Raw genomic sequence first — 24218 nt, forward strand, 5'->3', positions numbered from 1 at the left:
CCAACACGGTCCGAGCGCAGGCTCGGCGATCGCTTCGTTCAACACCTGCGCTCGGTCTGCATCAGTCTGAAGAAGGGTCTCGACCCAAAACGTCACCCATTCCTTCTCTCCTGAGATGATGCCTGACCTGCTGAGTTACTCCAGCATTTTGTGAATAAATACCTAAATGTGAAATGGGATGTTCAGAGATAAGAACTGCTGCGATTGAATTGGATAGATTTACAAATAGCCAAGCAAATATTGTTCGTTTTAGCTCACTCACGTGTTTTTGACGTATTCACAATGAGGCGAAGAAGGTCCTATATAAATAGATGGAGTCTCAGTTGCCTACGATTGCAGGCACAAGCCTGGATCACTGTTTCACCCATGCACAATGGAAATGAATTCACAGAAATATTATCTTAATAAGCATAAATCCTCATGAAAGGCACACGTACAACAATTTGATAGAATTTGAATAAAGAAATTGATTCACACTTACATACGTTTGGAAACAAACATAATTTAGTTTATTGTCACGTGTACCGAGGTACAGTGAAAAAGCTTTTGTTGCGTGCTAACCAGTCAGCGGAAAGACAATGCATGATTACAATCGAGCCAGTTGCAGTGTGTCGATCAAAGATACTAGAGGAGCACGATAGACCACTCGACCCTAAAAAACCGTAGTATGTCTCGGCGCCATTTTAGTAGGCAGAAACTTGCAGAAACATTTAAAAAGAAAAATAACAAAAATCTGTGAATTGATTCTGCATTTGAATGGTAGCATCACACATACTGTTCCCCCAAAACACTGATCACACTGCAAAAGGCATAACGGACAGCGGGTTTTGCTTACTAAAATGGCGGAAGTTACGTTCCTTTGCGTACTGCACTTCAGTATAGGCGATTTCAACGGAGTGGTCCATCTTGTTCCTCTAGTATCTTTGGTGCAGATGCATGATAAGGGAATAACGTTCAGTGCAAGGTAAAGGTAGTAAAGTCCGATCAAGGATAGTCCGAGGGTCACCAATGAGGTAGATAGTAGTTCAGCACTGCTCACTGGGATTTGCCATCAATATAAAGTTGTCATGTACCCACCTGTGCCCCGACCGTGAATGAAGGGTGTGTTTGGCTAGGCTGGTGTTGGTCAGGTGTGCCAGGCTCCGAATGCGTCGTGCTTCCTCTTGCCCCTGTAACACAAACAGAAACCCCCCGTTAAATATTCAAACGTATTTGTATTTATGACGTTGCACCTTACTCACAACTTGGTTCCAGCCATTGCCCACGCCCACCACTGATTACCCACTCACACTAGTTCTATGTTATCCCACTTTTCCCATCCACTCCCGATGCACTAGAGGCAATTTTTACCGAGGCCAATTAACCTACAAACCCGCAAGTCTTTGGGAGGTGGGGGCAAACCAGAGCATCGTGTGAAAACTCAGGCGGTTAAAGGGTGAAGATGCAGTTTCCACACAGGTAGCATCCGAGGTCAGAATCAAACCCAGGTATCTTGCACTGTAAGGCAGCAGCTCTACCAGCTGCGTTAATGTACCACTCAGTTTAGATCTGTGATCCTTTGTAAAATGTATTATTGTGTGAAAAAATGCAGTTTTGGGACTTTTAAAGTATACTAGACCAAGTGGACCCATTGCGCCCAAACCTCTCCTGCATTGGTGCAGCACCCTCTTCTCCCACCTTCCCCCTCCTCCCCCTCCCCCCTCCTCCCCTCCCCCTACCTCCCCTGTCCCCTCCCCTCCCCTCCTCCCTCCCCATCTCCTCCCCCTCCCCTTCCCTCCTTCCCCTCCCCCACTCCATCCCCCTCAACCCCCCTTATCCTCCCTCCCTCCCTCCCTCCCTCCTCCCTCCCTCCCTCCCTCCCTCCCTCCCTCCTCCCTCCCTAGGAGATAGATTTAAACTTAAAAATGTGAATAACTTTAAAAATATAACACCGATTTCAAAGAAACTTCTTCCATTAGCACCAAAGGGACGACGGTGAGTAAGGTGGGCCTAAAATTGTCGCGCTATCGTGTACCGTTTTGGCTGTAGTTCAGGAACAAACAAACTAACAAACAAACGAGAGTTTTAGTATTATAGATGTTTAACAACATAAGAACTTGACGCATGAGTCAGCTATCTTCCTTCGAATTTAGTCTGCTATTTATCAAAATCTTCCTCAGCTGTATTTTCCTGTCTTGTCCCTTGATTCCCTTAATGTACATAAATCTATTGATCGCTATCCGAATGAACAGTGGATGGGGCTCTACATCCCTCCAGGGTAGAGAGTCCCAAATATTCATAGACGCTGTGTGGAGCAATTTACTTTCTGCCTGAAATGGTTGACTCTTTATTCTAAGATGCCTCATCCAGAGTGAATATTCCCCCTGCATTTGCTCCATCGTTCCTTGGCAGGATTTTGTCAGACAGTCGGTTCAGTTTTCGTTTATTGTCACGTGTGCCGAGGTACAGTGAAAAGCTCTTTGTTGCCTGCTATTCAGTCGGCGGAAGGACAATACATGATGTTCCCAATGTTGGGGGTATCCAGAACCAGGGGGCACAGTCTTAGAATAAAGGGGAGGGCATTTGAAAACTGAGGTGAGAAGGAGCTTTTTCATCCAGAGAGTTGTGAGTTTGTGGAATTCTCTGCCACAGGATGGATTTAAGAGAGAGTTGGATAGAGCTCTGGGGGCTAGTGGAATCAGGGGATATGGGGAGAAGGTGGGCACAGGTTACTGATTGTGGACGATCAGCCATGATCACAGTGAATGGCGGTGCTGGCTCGAAGGGCCGAACGGCCTCCTCCTGCACCTATTTTCTACGTTTCTACGTTTCTATGTCTATGATTACAATCGAGCCATTTATAGCGTACAGATAGACACATGATAAGGGAAAAAGTTCAGCACTGCCTATCTCTCTGGGGACCCTCGGACTATCCTTGATCAGACTTTTGTGGCTTCAGCTTGCACCGAATGTTATTACCTTATCGTGTATCTATCTATCTATCTATACACTGTAAATGGCTTCGATTGTAATCATGTATTGTCTTTTTGCTGACTGGATCTTGTAAAATTCAATGAGATAATTCCTCTAATAATCCATGGAGTAGACAATAGACAATAGGTGCAGGAGGATGCCAGCAGAAGCCAGTAGAGGGCCAGTCTGCTCCCTCTCTTCTTCGCTGGCTGTCCGCCGCCATTCCAAGAATCAGTGGAGTGAATCGTTGCTGCACACCCTCCACAACGTGTTAGGAGACCGAGACTAACATGCACCCTAGGTGTGGACTCACCACACAATTGCTGAATAGGAAAATAACTGCAGATGCTGGTACAAATCGAAGGTAGACTCAAAATGCTGGAGTAACTCAGCGGGTCAGGCAGCGTCTCTGGAGAGAAGGAATGGGTGACGTTTCGGGTCGAGACCCTTCTTCAGACTGATGTCAAAAACAAACTGCAGATGCTGGTACAAATCGCAGGTATCACAAAATGCTGGAGTAACTCAGCGGGTCAGACAGCGTCTCTGGACAGAAGGAATGGGTGACATTTCGGGTCGAGACCCTTCTTCAGACTGATGTGAGGCTGATCAGTCTGAAGAAGGGTCTCGACCCGAAACGTCACCCATTCCTTCTCTCCGGAGATGCTGCCTGACCCGCTGAGTTACTCCAGCATTTTATGATACATACAATTGCTGAAATACTGTTTCATCTTGTACTCAAATCCTGTCACAAACTTTACATCCCATGTCTTCCTAACTGCTTTAAGTGACTTTTCTTTGGACTTTATAGATACCGCCTGGAAACAGGCCCTAGGTACTACCGAGTCCAGCGATCACCCCGTAAACTAACATTCTCCTACACACTGGACACAATATTACAATCTATAAAAGCCAATTAATCTACAAACCTGTACGTCTTTGGAGTGTGGGAGGAAACCGGAGCACCCGGAGAAAACCCACGTGGTTTCAAGGAGAACGTACAAATTCCATACAGATAGTACCCGTAGTCAGGATCGAACCCGGGTCTCTGGCGCCTGAAGGCAGCAACTCTACCGCTGTGCCACCATGCTGCCCCAAACCGTGCCATCCGGCACAACGACGTCCAAGCTCCTTTGCACGTCGATATTTCCTTCTGTTATAGTTCTTCTGTCCCTCTCTTCCCCTCCTCCTTCCCAGTTCTCCCTCTATCTTCCTGTCTCCACCTGTATCCTTCCTTTGTCCCGCCCCCCTGACATCAGTCTGAAGAAAGGTCTCGACCCGAAACGTCGCCCATTCCTTCTCTCCTGAGATGCTGCCTGACCTGCTGAGTTACTCCAGCATTTTGTGAATAAATACCTTCGATATTTCCTTATCAGTCATCCTTTTAAAGAAGCTTGTTTTTTTTTGCTTTGTGCACCATTGTGGAGGACCACACATTTTCCCACATTAGATCCCATTTGCTTGAAATCTGAAAATAGGATTTGGTTCCATCGGCCAAATTGCTGTGAAAAATGGTTCAAAAATAGGACACAGGAATCAATTCCTGCAGTATCCCAACAGTTAAAGCAGGTTAACCTGGGAAAGACCTGTTTATTCACAATTATTATTTTTTTGTCTGCTAATCAATTCTCAATCTATGCCAGTTAGAATCCCAATTCCCAATTCTACGCGCTCGAACCTTAGCAACCGACCTCCTGCATCGGACCTTACCAATAGCCCTCTGATGTCTACGTTTATCACAAGCCCTGGTCAAGATCTCCAGTAGATTAGTTAAACATAAATTCCCTTTCATAATTCCGTCAAGAGCAATTTTGGAGGAATATCCAGTCCTTGTGCAGAAGATATTCAGTAGAAAGTGATTTAGAGACCACTGTGACTGGGGATGTGCTTCTTAAAGCTGGGAAGATTACAACAAAATAACAGAGAGATTATGAGGGGTTATAAATGGAGACTTTGCTTCCAGTGCCTGGGGACTATCAGTTCTCCAGAACACGATAAAAGACAATTAGTAAAACCAGAAGGATGAAGAGGAATTATTTTATTTAATAGACAATAGGTGCAGGAGTAGGCCATTCGGCCCATCGAGCCAGCACCGCCATTCACCGTGATCATGGCTGATCACCGACAATCAGTACCCCGTTCCTGCCTTCTCCCCATATCCTTTGACTCTGCTATCATTAGGAGCTCTATCTAACTCTCTCTTGAAAGCATCCAGAGAATTGGCCTCCACTGCCTTCTGAGGCAGAGTTCTAGTAACGGAACAGGTTATCATCTGGAATGGGCCGAATATTCAGTTTGCCTACCATTGCAAAATGGCCGTGGCAGGTGCCATCTCCCTGGCCTGGCATTCATCCCTGGAATACCTGGATTGCAGAGACACCTACATCAGCTGCCTATCAATTGGCTTCAGCTCTGCCTTCAACACCATCATTCCAACCAAACTCATCTGCAAATTCCTGAGTCTGGGACTCAGCACCACCCTCTGCCACTGGATCCTTGACTTCCTGTGTAGGAAGGAACTGCAGATGCTGGTTTACACTGAAGATAGACACAAAATGCTGGAGTAACTCGACGAGCCAGGTAGCATCTCTGGATAGAAGTCTGAAGTCTGTAGAAGGATCTTGACCCGAAACGTCACCCATTCCTTCTCTCCAGAGATGCTGCTTGTCCCACTGAGTTACTCTAGCAATTTGTGTCCATCCTTAACTTCCTGACCCATAAGTGGTCATCAGTAAGGCTAGGCAACAAAACATCCTCCACCATAACTCTGAAGTTGATAAGGATGTGGGGAGAGTTCTTGCAGTAAAGGTTATTCTTGCACTAAACGCTGTCTCTTGCAATAAACGTTGTTCCCTTTATCGTCTGTACACTGTGGATGGCCTCGATAGAAGTTAGACTGTTTATCCCGTAACAAAAGCATTGGGCCCGGCAGCGACAGTGGGAGAGGTCGGTGCGGCGGTTGATGATGGCGGCGACCGACGGACGAGGACGGACACGTGGAAACGCTGCTGAGGGAGGGAGGGATGGAGGAAAGGAAGACCTGGCGTGGGGAGACTGCTGTGAGTGAGGGGGGTCAGAGCAACAGGAACCTGGCCTGGGGGGACCGCCGTGAGGGGGAGGAAGAACAAAGAGGGAACTGGTGCGGGGGGAGGGGAGGAAAGGGGGGGGGGGTGGAATTTGTAACTATGTAAGCGCCCTTTAGTGGGTGACTATTTGCATACCTTGGCAAGGTACGCAAGCAATTCAATTTGCAGATTATACAAAGCTGGGTGGCAGTGTGAACTGTGAGGAAAATGCTATGAGGTTGCAAGGTGACTTGGACAGGTTGAGTGAGTGGGTGGATGCATGGCAGATGCAGTTTAATGTGGATAAGTGTGAGGTTATCCACTTTGGTGGTAAGAATAGGAAGGCAGAGTATTATCTGAATGGTGTCAAGTTAGGAAAAGGGGACGTACAACAAGATCTGGGTGTCCTAGTGCATCAGTCACTGAAAGGAAGCATGCAGGTACAGCAGGCAGTGAAGAAAGCCAATGGAATGTTGGCCCTCATAACAAGAGTTGAGTATAGGAGCAAAGAAGTCCTTTTGCAGTTGTACAGGGCCCTAGTGAGACCGCACCTTGAGTACTGTGTGCAGTTTTGGTCTCCAAATTTGAGGAAGGATATTCTTGCTATTGAGGGCGTGCAGCGTAGGTTTACTAGGTTAATTCCCAGAATGGCGGGACTGTCATATGTTGAAAGACTGGAGCGACCATACCCACTGACTCCGCTATCCTTCTAATCTAAAGAGTAATGGGCCTCCGGTATTCGCTTCCTGAAATGGATGTGGTGCAAAAGCCAGATCAAATTTAAAAGAGCTACTGGGGAAGCTAAGGCCGCAGAAGAATAGTCTGAAAATCACAGTGCTGCTTGACTGCTAGCTTGAGAAAGAGTGAATAGTGCCCTTTGAGTCAATACATAAAATCAATACGATTCCACGGCCTATCCCATTATGGTGTTACTTTTCATTGTGAAATGTATGCAGGCTATGAATGCACAAAAGAACCATATTTACATCTAACCATGCTTATCAGACAACTCCCCAGCTTAACTGGGAACATGACGAGAACGACCTGTCGGAATGAATGGAGGAGCATCCTTCATTGTTGTATTTGTCCCTGATAAATGCCAACTCAAATAATGGCACTGCGAAGCAAAGTCAACATTGGAAGGATTACGTTGTACGAGGGAAGGCTTTGCACCAGGGCCGGAGGGAGATGGGACGAGCCTTTTGTGTCCAGTCACACAGTCGGGCGGTCACGGTGGCGCAGCGGTAGAGTTGCTGCTTAACAGCAAATGCAGCGCCGGAGACCCGGGTTCGATCCCGACTACGGGTGCTGTCCGTACGGAGTTTGTACGTTCTCCCCGTGACCTGTGTGGGTTTTCTCCGAGATCTCCGGTTTCCTCCCACACTCCAAAGACGTACAGGTTTGTAGGTTAATTGGCTTGGTATAAATGTTTAAAAACATTGTCCCTAATGGGTGTAGGATAGTGTTAATGTGCAGAGATCGCTGGTCAGCGCGGACCCGGTGGTTCGAAAGGGCCTGTTTCCGCGCTGTATCTCTAAACTAAACCAATACTAGCCCAGAGGGATCAGATAAGGACCATAAGAGAAGAATTTGTGGAATTCTCTGCCACAGAAGGCTATGGAAGCCAATTCACTGGATGAATTTCAAAGGGACTTAGAGCTCTGGGGGCTGGTGGAATCAAGGGATATGGGGAGAAGGCAGGCACGTGTTACTGATTGTGGACGATCAGCCATGATCACAACGAATGGCGGTGCTGGCTCGAAGGGCCAAATGGCCTCCTCCGGCCCCTATTTTCTATGTTTCCATGTTTCTAAGGCTGGAGAGGTTATATAGCAAAATGATCAGTGGGTTATCTGTCTTATCAGACATAATTGTGCAGTTTGCCCAGAAGCATGGGAGAGTCTACCTCTCCCATTTTGTTGGCATCTGAGGGGAGCCACGAGAGTGTCAATACTACCCTGCGAAGAAATAGATACTTCGATATCAGCTGTGAGTAGTGGCAGATGGAGTTTCCGTGAAGGCTCAGCCTGAAACCAGCTACTACTCCGATTGTAAGTCAGCAGCCAGTTTATCTTAAACATAGAAACATAGAAAATAGATGCAGGAGGAGGCCGTTTGGCCCTTCGAGCCAGCACCGCCATTCATTGTGATCATGGCTGATCATCCACAATCAATAACCCATGCCTGCCTTCTCCCCATATCCCTTGATTCCACTAGCCCCTTGAGCTCTATCTAACTCTCTCTTAAATCCATCTAGTGATTTGGCCTCCACTGCCCTCTGTGGCAGGGAATTCCACAAATTCACTACTCTCTGGGTGAAAAAAATTCTTCCCACCTCAGTTTTAAATGGCCTCCCCTTTACTCTTAGACTGTGGCCCCTGGTTCTGGACTCCCCAAACATTGGGAACATTTTTCCTGCTTCTAGTATGGCTAGTCCTTTTATAATTTTATACGTCTCTGTAAGATCCCCACTCATCCTTCTGTACTCCAGTGAATACAAGCCCAGTCTTTCCAATCTTCCCTCATATGACATTCCCTCCATCCCAGGGATTAACCTCGTGAACCTAAGCTGCACTGCCTCAATAACAAGGATGTCCTTCCTCAAATTAGAGACCAAAGCTGCACACAATACTCCAGATGTGATCTCACCAGGGCCCTATACAATTGCAGAAGGACTTCTTTGCTCCTGTACTCAAATCCTCTCGTTATCATATCATATATCATATATATACAGCCGGAAACAGGCCTTTTCGGCCCTCCAAGTCCATGCCGCCCAGCGATCCCCGTACATTAACACTATCCTACACCCACTAGGGACAATTTTTTTTACATTTACCCAGCCAATTAACCTACATACCTGTACGTCTTTGGAGCGTGGGAGGAAACCGAAGATCTCGGAGAAAACCCACGCAGGTCACGGGGAGAACGTACAAACTCCTTACAGTGCAGCACCCGTAGTCAGGATCGAAACTGAGTCTCCGGCGCTGCATTCGCTGTAAAGCAGCAACTCTACCGCTGCGCTACCGTTATGAAGGCCAGCAGGCCATTAGCTTTCTTCACTGCCTGCTGTACCTGCACGCTTACTTTCAGTGACTGGTGTGTAAGGACACCAAGGTCTCGTTGCACTTCCCCTTTACCTAATCGGACACCATTGAGATAATAATCTGCCTCCTTATTTTTGCCGCCAAAGTGGATAACCTCACATTCATCTTCTCAGTGAGCAGGATGTTATTCTGCAGGAACAGAGAACTGGTCCTGTGGTGTTCAGTGCAGTGCAGCCCTTGAGGAGCAGGTGGGTAGTTTCCAGGAGCTCATCAATGCCTGATCAATGGAACATTTCCAGTATTTTCTATTTTTATCTCAGGTTCCCAGCATCCATTTGATATCCCTCCAATCCTCTGGTTGAATTCCAGTTCAGTGTGTGTTCCAAAGACTCAATAGAAATAGCAGCAGAGGCTGCTAGAAATGATGGTTGGTGAGTGGGAGCAGATCTTAAAAGGATCAGCCCGTCACTGGGCTTGCATGAGGTCCACTTCTCAGTTAGAAATATTGGCCTGAAATGTTAACTTTGTTTCTCTTTCTTAAGATGCTGTCTGACTTACTGAGGATGTCCTGCATTTTCTGTTTTTATTTCAACTAAATTCTATCCAAGATCTCGTTATCTCAATGGTGTCAGATTAGGTAAAAGGGGAGGTGCAACGAGACCTGGGTGTCCTTGTACACCAGTCACTGAAAGTAAGCGTGCAGGTGCAGCAGGCAGTGAAGAAAGCTAATGTCATGCTGGCCTTCATAACGAGAGGATTTGAGTAGAGGAGTAAAGAGGTTCTTCTGCAGTTGTATCGGGCCCTGGTGAGACCACATCTGGAGTATTGTGTGCAGTTTTGTTCTCCTAATTTGAGGAAGGACGTCCTTGCTATTGAGGCAGTGCAGCGTAGGTTCACGAAGGTTAATCCCCGGGATGGCGAGACTGTCATAGGAGGAAAGATTGGAAAGACTGGGCTTGTATTCACTGGAGTTTAGAAGGATGAGAGGGGATCTTATATAGACACATAAAATTATAAAAGGACTGGACAAGCTAGATGCAGGAAAAATGTTCCCAATGTTGGGGGAGTCCAGAACCAGGGGCCACAGTCTTAGAATAAAGGGGAGGCCATTTAAAACTGAGGCGAGAAGAAACTTTTTCACCTAGAGAGTTGTGAATTTGTGGAATTCTCTGCCACAGAAGGCAGTGGAGGCCAATTCAATGGATGAATTTAAAAGAGAGCTAGATAGAGCTCTGGGGGCTAGTGGAATCAAGGGATATGGGGAGAAGGCAGGCACGGGTTGTGGATGATCAGCCATGATCACAATGAATGGCGGTGCTGGCTCGAAGGGCCAAATGGCCTCCTCCTGCACGTATTTTCCATGTTTCTATGTTTCTAAGCTTAAAAACAACTGCTTCTTTAGCATTCCATCACAAAATAATATTTAACCCTCAATAAATGCAATGTGTACCATCTACAAAATGCATTGTGGATATTTTATTAGGCCACTCGAACGACGTAGGAAGAAAATTTCAGCAGGCTGTTGGCCTTTATTTCTTCATGGTAATACATTGACACTGGATCTAAATCCTGGAAATCCTTTACCCAACATCAGTGTGAGAATATTTCACCAGGCGCTCTGCCACAGTTCAAAAAGGTGGCTTACTATCACCTTCTGCGGGACTGTCATATGTTGAGAGACTGGAGCGACTAGGCTTGTATACACTGGAATTTAGAAGGATGAGAGGGGTCTTATCGAAACATTTAAGATTATTAAGGGGTTGGACACGTTAGAGGCAGGAAACATGTTCCCAATGTTGGGGGAGTCCAGAACCAGGGGCCACGGTTTAAGAATAAGGGGTAGGCCATTTAGGGGTCAGGCGCATTCCCAATCTCGTTGTACCCCTGTACAATGGCAATAAAGATATATTGTATTGTATTGTATTGTATTGTATTGTAGAATGGAGATGAGGAAAAACTTTTTCAGTCAGAGAGTTGTGAATCTGTGGAATTCTCTGCCTCAGAAGGCAGTGGAGGCCAATTCTCTGAATGCATTCAAGAGAGAGCTAGATAGAGCTCTTAAGGATAGCGGAGTCAGGGGGTATGGGGAGAAGGCAGGAACGGGGTACTGATTGAGAATGATCAGCCATGATCACATTGAATGGTGGTGCTGGCTCAAAGGGCCGAATGGCCCACTCCTGCACCTATTGTCTATTGTCTATTCTCGAGGGCAATTAGTGGCGGCAACTAATGCTGCCCTTGCCAGCAAACGCTCACATCCCATGAATAAATAAAAATAATACGGGATGCCAGTGAGGAGTGGTGAAGTCTAGGGTGTAAGAAAAGAATGCATGGCTTTTAAACAGCAGATGAAGTGAGGGAAGGCTGAATGGCTGACATGACAGAGAAGGAAATAGACAGGTTAAGTAATGATGCGGGGATGTGGAATGTGAGCTTAAGTAATGATGGTTGAAAATTCATCTGTGTCAGCTCCAAAGAAAATAGAGCAGGGCAAGATAGACCACTCAACCCTAAAAACCGTAGTACGTCACGGCGCCATTTTAATCAACAGAAACTTGCAGAAACATTTAAAATGAAAAAATAACAAAAATCTGTGAATTGATAGCTGAGATATATTCTGCACTTTTATGGTATCATCACACATACTGTTCCCCCAAAAACACTGATTACACTGCGAGAGGCAGAGCGAACGGCGGGTTTTGCCTACTAAAATGGCGGACGTTACCAATGACAATAGACAATAGGTGCAGAGGAGGCCATTCGGCCCTTCGAGCCAGCACCGCCATTCAATGTGATCATGGCTGATCATTCTCAATCAGTACCCCGTTCCTCAGCTGCACGGAGGCAGAAAGGAAAGCTCTACAGCGGGTAATCCATAGAGCTCAGAGGGCCATCGGAACACAGCTACCAGACTTAGAGGGCATCTACAACACACGATGCCTCAGAAAAGCCACCAGCATCCACAAAGACTCTTCACACCCCTGCAACAGTCTGTTCGAACTCCTTCCATCGAGCAGACGTTACAAGGCCTTCTATGCCCGCACCTCCAGACTCAGGAACAGCTTCATCCCCAGGGCCATAGCTGCTATGAACCGGTCCTGCTGAGCCGGATGGCCACAACGCATAGATCAACTTGCACTTTACCCTGTCCAAAACTGTTACAACTGTTTCGTTTCGTTGGGTTGCTGCTGTCTAAATTACCTAAATTATTGCATCGTATGGGAGGCGCATTCCCATTCTCGTTGTACCCCTGGGTACAATGACAATAAAGATATATTGTATTGTATTGTATTGTATTGTATTGTATTCTCCCCATACCCCCTGACTCCGCTATCCTTAAGAGCTCTATCTAGCTCTCTCTTGAATGCATTCAGAGAATTGGCCTCCACTGCCTTCTGAGGCAGAGAATTCCACAGATTCACAACTCTCTGACTGAAAAAGTTTATCCTCATCCCAGTTCTAAATGGCCTACCCCTTATTCTTAAACTGTGGCCCCTTGTTCTGGACTCCCCCAACATTGGGAACATGTTTCCTGCCTCTAACGTGTCCAACCCTCTTAATAATCTTATACGTTTCGATAAGATCCCCTCTCATCCTTCTAAATTCCAGTGTATACAAGCCTAGTCGCTCCAGTCTTTCAACATATGACAGTCCCGCCATTCCGGGAATTAACCTAGTAAACCTACGCTTTTTCTTTCAGAACAAAGGGAGCAAATAGAAGCAAGCACGACCACCCTTTTTCACAGTCAACAATCTCACCAAAAACCTTTTCACTGTAATCCCTCCCAATAGTTCACTCCAGGATCCATTTATGCCATTGCTTCGTGACATCTTCAATCCGTAAATCTATTAGCCCTTCAACCTTCCTCCTTCACATAACCAGTAGTGTTTAGTGCGTTTCCTAACACTTAAACCTTTCACCAGAATGATCAATTGGAACATTTTCAGTTATTCCCTTCATTATTTGAGATTCTTTCTAAAATGATAATAAAGAAGCTGGAAATCAACTTTTAAGGTATCATTTGATGGAGTTAATGGTTTTGATGGTCTCGTCCCGAAACGTCACCCATTCCTTCTCTCCTGAGATGCTGCCTGACCTGCTGAGTTACTCCAGCATTTTGTGAAATAAATACCTTTGATGGTTTCTGATTGTAGATGATCAGCCATGATCACAATGAATGGCGGTGCTGGCTCGAAGGGCCAAATGGCCTCCTCCTGCACCTATTTTCTATGTTTCTATGAGTTATTTTCTCCAATGTACTTCTTTTGCAAATAAAAATGTTGAATTCTATGACGTAAACCTACCTACTTCAGATCCTATATCCTTTGGTTAATAGAAAATAATGTTAGATTTATAATTGATCGAGCTTTAACTGTTATTTGTAAAAGGGAATTCCAAATTACTATCATATTTTGGTTGTCCAGTACAAGTATATTCCTGTTAGAGTGAATGACAATATGAAAATTCACAATAGACAATAGGTGCAGGAGGAGGCCATTTGGCCCTTCAAGCCAGCACCGCCATTCAATGTGATCATGGCTGATCATCCACAATCAGTACCCCGTTCCTGCCCTCTCCCCATATCCCCTGACTCCGCTATCATTAGGAACTCTATCTAACTCTCTCTTGAAAGCATCCAGAGAATTGGCCTCCACTGCCTTCTGAGGCAGAGAATTCCACAGATTTACAACTCTCTGAGTGAAAAAAGATTTCCTCATCTCCGTTATAAATGGCTTACCCCTTATTCTTAAACTGTGGCCCCTGGTTCTGGACTCCCCCCAACATCGGGAACATGTTTCCTGCCTCCAGCGTGTCCAAACCCTTAATAATCTTCCCTCTCATCCTTCTAAATTCCAGTGTATGGCAAGGGCAGGTGACCAGAAGGAAGCTTGGATGACGAGGGAAATTGAGGCTCTGGTCAAGAGTAAGGAGGCACGGGGCAGGTGTAAGCAAGTGGAAACCTGGAGGACTTTTGGGAACTGAGGAGCAAACTAAAACGGGTAATCAGGGGGGCAAAAAAAGAACAGGAGATAGTCCTGGCATTCAGGATAATCCCAAGAGATTTTACCAGTACATAAATGAAAAAAGGGTAACCTGAGAGAGAATGAGACCCCTCAGTAATCAAAGTGGTCGACTCTATTGCAGAGCCAAAGGAAATGGGGAAGGTCCTGAAGGAGTATTTATCCTCTGTTTATACTGTGGGGGACTGGGGAACTTGGGGCAGTCAATGGAAGTATCTTGCGGGCAGTGGACTATTACGGTCAAGGAGGTGTTGAAAGTCCTGGTGCGTATGAAGGTGGACAAATCCTCCGGGCCTGATCAGATAAATCCGAGGACACTGTGCGGAGCTAGAGAGGAAATTGCAGGACCCCTGGCTGAGATTTACGAGAACAAGGGGACCACAGTTTAAGAATAAGGGGTAGGCCATTTAGAACTGAGGTGAGGAAAAACTTTTTCAGTCAGAGAGATTGTGAATCTGTGGAATTCTCTGCCTCAGAAGGCAGTGGAGGCCAATTCTCTGAATTCATTCAAGAGAGAGCTGGATAGAGCTCTTAAGGAAAGCGGAGTCAGGGGGTATGGGGAGAAGGCAGGAACGGGGTACTGATTGAGAATGATCAGCCATGATCACATTGAATGGCGGTGCTGGCTCGAATGGCCGAATGGCCTCCTCCTGCACCTATTGTCTATTGTCTACAGGGGAGGTGTCGGAAGACTGGAGAATGGCAAATGTTGTGACTCTGTTCGAGAAGGGGATGTTGCCAGGATTCGAGGGCCTGAGCTACAGGGAGAGGTTTAGCTGGCTAGGACTTTATTCCTTGGAGCGCAGGAGGATGAGGGGTGATCTTCTAGAGAAATACAAAGTCATGAGAGGAATAGATCAGGTAAACGCACAGTCTTTTGCCGAGAGTTGGGGAATTCAGAACCAGACTTAGGGTTAAGATGAGGGGGGAAAGATTTAATAGGAACCTGAGGGGTAACTTTTTTACACAAAGGGTGGTGGATATATGGAACAAACTATCAGAAGAGTTAGTTGAGACGGGTACTATCGCAACGTTTAAGACATATTTGGACAGGTACGTGAATAGGATAGGTTTAGAGGGAGATGGGCCAAATGCAGGCAGGTGGGACTAGTGTAGATTGGGCAATGATGGTCTGTGTGGGCATGTTGGGCCGAGGAAATGTTTCCACACCGTATGACTCTAGTGTTTCCAAAGTTTATTCCTGAAAAGCTTTTTTTCGACCATGCCTCCTGATCCTGCAGGGGTTAATTGCATGGACTTTTACCTATCTTAACTTACAAAATTCTTAAGGGGTTGGACAGGCTGGATGCAGGAAGATTGTTCCCGATGTTGGGGAAGTCCAGAACAAGGGGTCACAGTTTAAGGATAAGGGGGAAGTCTTTTAGGACCGAGATGAGAAAGTTTTCTGGAATTTAGAAGGATGAGAGGAGACCTTGTCGAAACATATAAGATTATTAAGGGGTTGGACACGTTAGAGGCAGGAAACATGTTCCCAATGTTGGGGGAGTCCAGAACAAGGGGCCGCAGTTTAAGAATAAGGGATAGGCCATTTAGAACTGAGATGAGGAAGAACTTTTTCAGTCAGAGAGTTGTGAATCTGTGGAATTTTCTGCCTCAGAAGGCAGTGGAGGCCAATTCTCTGAATACATTCAAGAGAGAGCTAGATAGAGCTCTTAAGGATAGTGGAGTCAGGGGATATGGGGAGAAGGCAGGAACTGGGTACTGATTGAGAATGGTCAGCCATGATCACATTGAATGGCGGTGCTGGCTCGAAGGGCCGAATGGCCTCCTCCTGCACCTATTGTCTATTGTCTATTGTCTAAATGTGGCTGAGAAATTAATCTGTATAAGAAAGCAAATGTTGAAATGGTGGGTCCTGGTTGTAGGAGATTCTCTTCGTTCCAAGCTCAATTGCAGTCTTTTTTTGCATTATCAAATACTTATGCCAAGTAAATGCGGGAGTCCCATTAATCTCTTTGAAAACAACCTGTGCAGAACTAACTCCAACTGCAGCTTGAAGTGACCCAGCAGCTTGGAGAGCACCATTTGGAAACATTGGCAGGAGAGATACTGAAACCACCTTGAAGGTATCACAAAATGCTGGAGTAACTCAGCAGGTCAGGCAGCATGTCTGGAGAGAAGGAATGGGTGACGTTTCAGGTCGAGACCCTTCTTCAGACTGATGTCGAGGGAGGGGGGGGCGGGACAAAGAAAGGATATAGGTGGAGACAGGAAGACAGTGGGAGAACTGGGGAGGGGGAGGGGAAGAGAGGGACAGAGGAACTATCTAAAGTTGGAGAAGTCAATGTTCATACCGCTGGGCTGCAAGCTGCCCAGGCGATATATGAGGTGCTGTTCCTCCAATTTCCGGTGGGCCTCACTATGGCACTGGAGGAGGCCCATGACAGAAAGGTCAGACTGGGAGTGGGAGGGGGAGTTGGCTTCCTGTCTCCACCTATATCCTTTCTGTGTCCCGCCCCCCCTGACATCAGTCTGAACAAGGGTCTCGACCCGAAACGTCACCCATTCCCTCTCTCCCAGATGCTGCCTGACCTGCTGAGTTACTCCAGCATTTTGCTGAGTTACTCCAGCTTCGATTTGTACCAGCATCTGCAGTTATTCTTCCTAATGAAACCACCTCTTCACTTCACCAATGTGGACCTATCTCCAGGAATAAAATATCCAATTAGGTTTTCCCTCCTTGATTAATCACTGTGCATGAATCACAGACTCCAGCACACGGACATTGAACCAAGATTCATCAAGCTGTAAACGCATGACTGCTGGTTCCAGCACACTAAGTTACAACATGCCGTCTGTCCTGCCATCCTTAATTTCCTTTCGTCAACATCACTAATTTAACGTGTTGAATACAAAAAGCTATACTGCTTTGTATACTGACCAAGCACCGGAGATCCGGGTTCGATCCTGACTGTACGGAGCTGCCTGTACGGAGTTTGTACGTTTTCCCCGTGACCTGGGTGGGTTTTCTCCGAGATCTTCGATTTCCTCCCACACTCCAAAGACGTACAGGTACGTAGGTTAATTGGCTTGGTATAAATGTAAAAATTGTCCCTAGTGGTTATAGGATAGTGTTAGTGTATGGGGATCGCTGGGCGGCGCGGACCCGGTGGGTCGAAAGGGCCTGTTTCCACGCTGTATCTCTAAACTCTAAACCTCTAACTTTAAAATCATGCTTGCTCTGGGTTCCACTATGAGGAAATATTTTCACTGGGTCCAGCATAATAAATCCTTTCATGATTTATTGAAGACCTTTTTATTATTTTTGCACTGAAAGCTATGCAGGGCAAACACTGACCACTAAACCCGATTCCTGACTCTGTGCCACCATGCACAAAGCTTTGTAGCTGACGAACTAACCCTTAAAATGTATCCCATATTCTGCAATGCTGGATCTGCTCAACGCTAAATCTCCTTCTTTGCTTCCTATTTATTTTCGAAAAAATTGTAAATAAAATATTAGTCGGAGATTTCTGTGAAAATTATAGTCTTTCAAAGTACTTTCAAAAACTGCAGACGCTGGTTTAAACCGAAGATAGATACAAAAACCTGCAATAGCTCAGCGGGTCAGACAGCTTCTCAGTAGAAAAGGAATAGGTGACGTTTCGGGTCTGAAGAAGGGTCTCGACCCGAAACGTCACCTATTCCTTTTCACCTGCGATGTTGTCTGACCCGCTGAGTTACTCCAGCTTTTTGTGTCCGTCTTTTATATATAAAGCTATACGGCCAGTGTTTTAAATACAAAATCAAAGACTAGGCAACTCAAATGAAATTCTTTAAGTACAGAAATAATTCCAAAATAATTGATCATATATCTTGCAAGTGTAAGAAAATAACTGCAGATGCTGGTACAAATCGAAGGTATTTATTTCACAAAATGCTGGAGTAACTCAGCAGGTCAGGCAGCATCTCAGGAGAGAAGGAATGGGTGACGTTTCGGGTCGAGACCTTTCTTCAGACTGATGTCAGGGGGGCTGGACAAAGGATATAGGTGGAGACAGGAAGATAGAGGGAGTACTGGGAAGGGGGAGGGGAAGGGAGGGACAGAGGAACTATCTAAAGTTGGAGAAGTCAATGTTCATACCGCTGGGCTGCAAGCTGCCCAAGAGAAATATGAGGTGCTATTCCTCCAATTTCCGGTGGGCCTCACTATGGCACAGGAGGAGGCCAGTGTATCTTGCAAGGATGAATTCCAGTTATAAACAAATTAACCTGTCTAAAAAGTGCATCACAGGCGAACAGAAACATTCCTTTGAAAGTGGTAAAAAGATGACATCTTTCAGGTTATTTTTCTCTGCTCTAAAATGTGCACAAGATCAGAGTAAGGTTAAACTCGCAGTTTAAGAATAGATTCCACACGGGAGATTTCACAGAAAGATGACTGTGAAATAAACATGCTGATAAAAAGCAGAACTGGGAATATCGGAGATTTGAAAATGAAAGCTGAAAATAGTCCCGAATGTTGAAGTGGTGAAGCACATCTGAAAGGGAAAAGGTAGGGTAAAGTTTCCATCGTGAGTCTGGAGCAGAAACATCATTCTGGGCAAACACAACCAAGTCAACAAAAAAAACAAGATCAGAGAGGAGGTTAATGAGTTCCCCAAGCCTGCTCCAACACTCAACATAATCATCGATAATCCATCCCTGCTTTATTCCTATGCCCCGCTGTCATTCAAATCTCTGTATTAAAACTCTTGTTTGTTTGTTTGTTTGTTCCTGAACTACAGCCAAAACGGTACACGATAGCGCGACAATTTTAGGCCCACCTTACTCACCGTCATCCCTTTGGTGCTAATGGAAGAAGTTTCATTGAAAACGGCGTTATATTTTTAAAGTTATTCACATTTTAATGTTTAAATCTCTCTCCCAGGGAGGGAGGGGGGAGGGAGGGGGTGGAGGGAGGATAAGGGGGGTTGATGGGGATGGAGTGGGGGGGGGGAGGGGAAGGGGGAGAGGGGGAGGGGGGGGGAGGGGGTGGAGGGAGGGGTTAGGGTAGAGGGAGGAGGGAGGGGGAGGGGAGTGGGGAGGAGGAGGGGAGGAGGGAGGGTGGAGGGAGGGCAGAGGGAGGGGAGGAGGGAGGGAGGGGGGATGGGGAGGGGAGGGGGGAGGGAGGAGGGAGGGGGTGGTGGGAGATTAAGGGGGGTTGATGGGGATGGAGTGGGGGGGAGGGGAAGGGGGGAGGGAAAGGGGGAGGTGGAGGGGGAGCGGGTGGAGGAGGAGGGAGGGGGATGGGGAGGGGAGGGGGGAGGAGGAAGGGAGGAGGGAGGGGGATGGGGAGGGGAGGGAGAGGGGGAGGAGGGGAGGAGGGAGGGGAGTGGGAGGGGAGTGGGAGGGGGTGGGAGGAGAGGGTGCTGCACCAATGCAGGAGAGGTTTGGGCCCACTTGGTCTAGTCTGGAATTCTTCACGCGCAGCCATTAGTTTGTCCGGCGGCAATCTCCGGTCCCGAGCGAAAACGGGGGGCCCCTCAGTGTAAATATAGTGGACAACGCCGTGCTTTGCTGATGGAGCGTCAAAACGCTGAATGAGCAGCTCCGGAAACTCAGCCAGGACCTCAGCATACGGGCCGGACAGTCGGGCTGGGCGGGGTGGCAAGTATGGAGCAGCCGGCTCATCGCTGCTAGCAGAGGATCGAACGCCTTTACCTCGGACATCGGCCACTAGCAAAAAGGCCCATAGAAAATCTGCGCCCAGGATCGCCTGACCGACTTCCGCGATGATAAACGACCATTCGTAAGTGCAGGTACCGAAAGACAGAGACATTGCCCGCGTACCATACGTGCGGATGGTGCTACCGTTGACCGCGATGAGGGCAGGCCCTCTCTTACCCGATCGGGCTTCGAGGTCGGTCGGCGGCACGATGCTTACTATGGCTCCCGTGTCGACTAAGAACTCTGTGTCTGTGAATCGATCCACGACGTAGAGGCGTTGGTTCTGGCCAATCGCAACCGCCTCTATGTACGATCGGCCGAGGCATTTCCCGAGAAAGTGCAAGGTGAACGGCAGTTGCGGGCGACTCCAACCCCATCGCAGATGATAATAACACCAGCCGCGCTTGTGCGGATCCTTTTGGCGGGGTTTTGGAGAAATGGCGGGAGTCGCGGCGCCATCTTGGTGTCGCGGCGGGCTGCCCGATGGTGCCGAGACCCTGTTGATTGAACTGTACTTTCGCGATTTTGACGCCATGAGCGCATCGGCTTTCTCCGCGTATGCCACGGGGTCCTCGAAAGAACAATCCGTGAGCATAAGCCTAACGTTTTCTGGAAGTTGCTCCTGGAATGCCAGCTCAAACATGAGGCAATCCTTGTGCTCCCCTGCCAGCGCCAACATTTCGGCCATGAGGACGGACGGCAGCCGATCTCCGAGACCTGGTAGATGCATAAGCCTCTCGGCTCGCTCATGCCTACTAAATCCGAAGGTTCGAAGCATGATTACCTTCAGCGCTTCGTACTTGCCGTCTGCAGGAGTGGAGGTGATGAACTGCATCACCCGCGCGGACGTTTCAGGCGGTAGGGCATTGACCAGGTAGTAATATTTAGTCTGGTCCACCCTGGTCCACCGAGATGCCTCTCAGATGGAACTGCGCTTCAGCATGCACAAACCAAAGGTGTGGTTGGTGCGCCCAAAACGGAGGAAGATGAACGCTGACTGCGTTTAGCTGCGGTACGCCGGGCGTTAGAACCGGAGCAGGGGCGTCCTGTCCCTGCATGGTAGGTGATCGGTTAGATCACGTTGGGGTCACCAATATGGCGAGTCTGAAGGCTTGTAACTTTGTTAAAGAAGTTTATTGCGGTAGCAATATTCAATTACAAAGGATAACAACCGAGATCGCAGACGACCATTAAACTCAAACTATTCACATCGAAGTCCTCTTGCCACTGACTGGTTTTGGGCGCCAAAACCACCACGTGACCTTGCTGGCCAATCCGAGGGTTCGACTCTCAGGACCAATCCCTATGGTCGCTACAAGGTATCACAAAATGCTGGGGGAAGTCTTTTAGGACCGAGATGAGAACGTTTTTTTTCACACAGAGAGTGGTGAATCTGTGGAATTCTCTGCCACAGAAGGTAGTTGAGGCCAGTTCATTGGCTATATTTAAGAGGGAGTTAGATGTGGCCCTTGTGGCTGAAGGGATCAGGGGGTATGGAGAGAAGGCAGGTACAGGATACTGAGTTGGATGATCAACCACGATCAAATTGAATGGCGGTGCAGGCTCGAAGGGCCGAATGGCCTACTTTCTATGTTTTCTATGTTTCTATGTTTCTAACTCAGCAGGTCATGCAGCATCTCTGGAGAAACGGGTCGAGACCCTTCTTCAGTCTGAAGGGGGGTCTCGACCCGAAACGTCACCCATTCCTTCTCTCCAGAGACGCTGCCTGACCCGCTGAGTTACTCCAGCATTTTGTGATGCAAGGTGTTGTGGCAATATTACTGTCTCCTTTCTGAACTCTGTTTAAGAGGGTCGTTTCTTTCCCTAGTTAACTATTTGCCTTATTAGGCCTACAGAATCTCTTACAATGCTCCTTTATTTTACCTGCCAAGGATAACAGTTGTCATCTGGCAATTTCTTGTCTTTTCAGTTCAACTATCCACATCCACCTCCGGAATCTTTGTGTCCTCTTTGCTATTCCCGAACCAATGCAGATCGAGACACCCATCTATGTCTGGGAGGGGTTTCTGGCGATTATTATTCAGTTATTGTTCATCTGTTTTGCCACTGGAATCACTTTCAAGCTCGCATTATATTTTACCAGTAGCTGAGCGAAATCGCCTGCAAAAAATGGTTGTCACTGCAGGAACAGACTATTCTTCTGCAAGAAGCGCACAAAATCAATTGAACATGAATGATGTGCAACAAAATGTGTTCCTGCCCAAATGCCTCTAGATTCTCTCTTGGAATCTGCCATGAAGTAATGATTTGTAATCTGTTTTTTTGTACATTTAGCAACACTTGCATCCCCAACAACACAACATGAATAGGTATGTTGAACCAATGTATATGAAGTTGACAATAAGGTACCATTATTGGGGGAGGGAGTGGAACAGCCTCGATGAGCAGAATGCTTCATGATATCGTACAGACAGATTTCTTTGCCAAAGTCTCTGAGCCATAACCGAATGAAATGGAAAAACAAAACTGTCTGTTCGACAAGCTCAAGCAAAACTCAATTAAAAACAATGGACGCCACACTGCTTGGCCATCTATATACCAAAACTCTCGGCTGTTTGTTTGTTTGTTTGTTCCTGAACTACAACCAAAACGGTACACGACAGCGCAACAATTTTAGGCCCACCTCGCTCACTGTCGTCCCTTTGGTGTTAATGGAAGAAGTTTAATTGAAATCGGGGTTATATTTTTTAAGTTATTCACATTTTAAAGTTTAAACCTATCTCCTAGGGAGGGAGGGAAGGAGGGGGGGGGAGGAGGGAGGATAAGGGGGGTTGAGGGGGGATGGAGTGGGGGGAAGGGGAAGGGAAAGGGTGAGGGGGTGGGGAGGGGGAAGAGGGGGTAGGGGGGAGGGAGGGAGAGGGGAGAGGATGGAGGGGAAGAGGGTGGGAGGTAGGGGAAGGGAGAGGGGAGGGGGAGGAGAGGGTGCTGCACCAATGCAGGAGAGGTTTGGGCCCAATGGGTCGGTCCACTTGGTCTAGTTCTATTTTAAAATAGGGTTAATATTCACTTCATTGCGAGAGACTCTAATAACAGTGTGTGCTACATCCTAGAATTAAACTGCAGATTGCATCAGCAGTCTCATTCCATCTTACAACCAAAATCACCTTCATCACCTTATGCTTTCTATTACATTGGCAAATTTCATTCCATTACATTGCCTTCAGTCTCTTAACTATCTTGAGTGATATAACAATTTAAAATCCACTGGCAGACAAATGGAAAGCTGTGATTGAAATGACTTTAAACTCAGGATATGTTGAGAAATGTACACACACACACACTCAATAGACAATAGGTGCAGGAGGAGGCCATTCGGCCCTTCAAGCCAGCACCGCCATTCAATGTGATCATGGCAGATCATTCTCAATCAGTACCCCGTTCCTGCCTTCTCCGCATACCCCCTGTCTCCGCTATCCTTAAGAGCTCTATCTAGCTCTCATTCAGAGAATTGGCCTCCACTGCCTTCTGAGGCAGAGAATTCCACAGATTCACAACTCTCTGACTGAAAAAGTTTTTCCTCATCTCCGTTTTAAATGGCCTACCCCTTATTCTTAAACTGTGGCCCCTTGTTCTGGACACCCCCAACATTGGGAACATGTTTCCTGCCTCTAACGTGTCCAACCCCTTAATAATCTTATATGTTTCGATAAGATCCCCTCTCATCCTTCTAAATTCCAGTGTATACAAGCCTAGTTGCTCCAGTCTAACAAACATATGACAGTCCCGCCAGTTTTGCTACTGTTAAAATTTGTGAGCATCATTTAATGCCTAACACATGGCATCCCTGTGTGGTACCTCAGCTGCACGGAGGCAGAGAGGAAAGCTCTTCAGCGGGTAGTCCATAGAGCTCAGAGGACCATCGGAACACAGCTACCAACCTTGGAGGGCATCTACAACACACGATGCCTCAGAAAAGCCACCAGCATCCACAAAGACTCTTCACACCCCTGCAACAGTCTGTCGAACTTCTACCATTGGGTAGACGATACAAGGCCATCTACGCCCGCACCTCCAGACTCAGGAACAGCTTCATCCCCAGGGCCATAGCTGCTATGAACCGGTCCTGCTGAGCCGGATGGTCACATCGCACAGTGAACCGGCACAGATCTACTTGCACTTTATTCTGTTTTAAAACTGTTCCAATTTGTTTCATTGGGTTGTTTAAATTAATACTGACTAGCTAATTAATTTATTGCATCGTATGGGAGGCGCATTCCCAATCTCGTTTTACCTTCGTACAATGACAATAAAGATATATTGTATTGTAAACATCCCTGAATCCAGAGATGGTTAAAACAAATAGACCTGAAGTAAATCATTTCAAATTAAAAAAATGTTAAATGTAAAACTGAATAATGTTAACTTAAAATACCCAAACTCATCTATAATTAAAAACATTAAGCCACATTAAAATAATTAGGAAAGTGAGCTTCTCTCTTTTTGCCCT

At 46.8% G+C, this 24218-nt stretch overlaps 1 protein-coding gene across 1 annotated transcript in view; it reads right to left on the bottom strand.

Annotated features, from left to right (window-relative positions):
- The window catches only part of pou6f2 (POU class 6 homeobox 2), a 453085-nt gene that overhangs the window by 235631 nt on the left and 193236 nt on the right, over positions 1-24218 (bottom strand). Inside the window, exon 5 of the mRNA XM_078398327.1 lies at positions 1078-1169. Within this exon, the coding sequence (XP_078254453.1) occupies positions 1078-1169 (92 nt within the window). The remainder of the gene's footprint in view (positions 1-1077; positions 1170-24218) is intronic.

Source organism: Rhinoraja longicauda, chromosome 4, assembly GCF_053455715.1.
Source record: "Rhinoraja longicauda isolate Sanriku21f chromosome 4, sRhiLon1.1, whole genome shotgun sequence".
NCBI classification, from domain to species: Eukaryota; Metazoa; Chordata; class Chondrichthyes; order Rajiformes; family Arhynchobatidae; genus Rhinoraja; species Rhinoraja longicauda.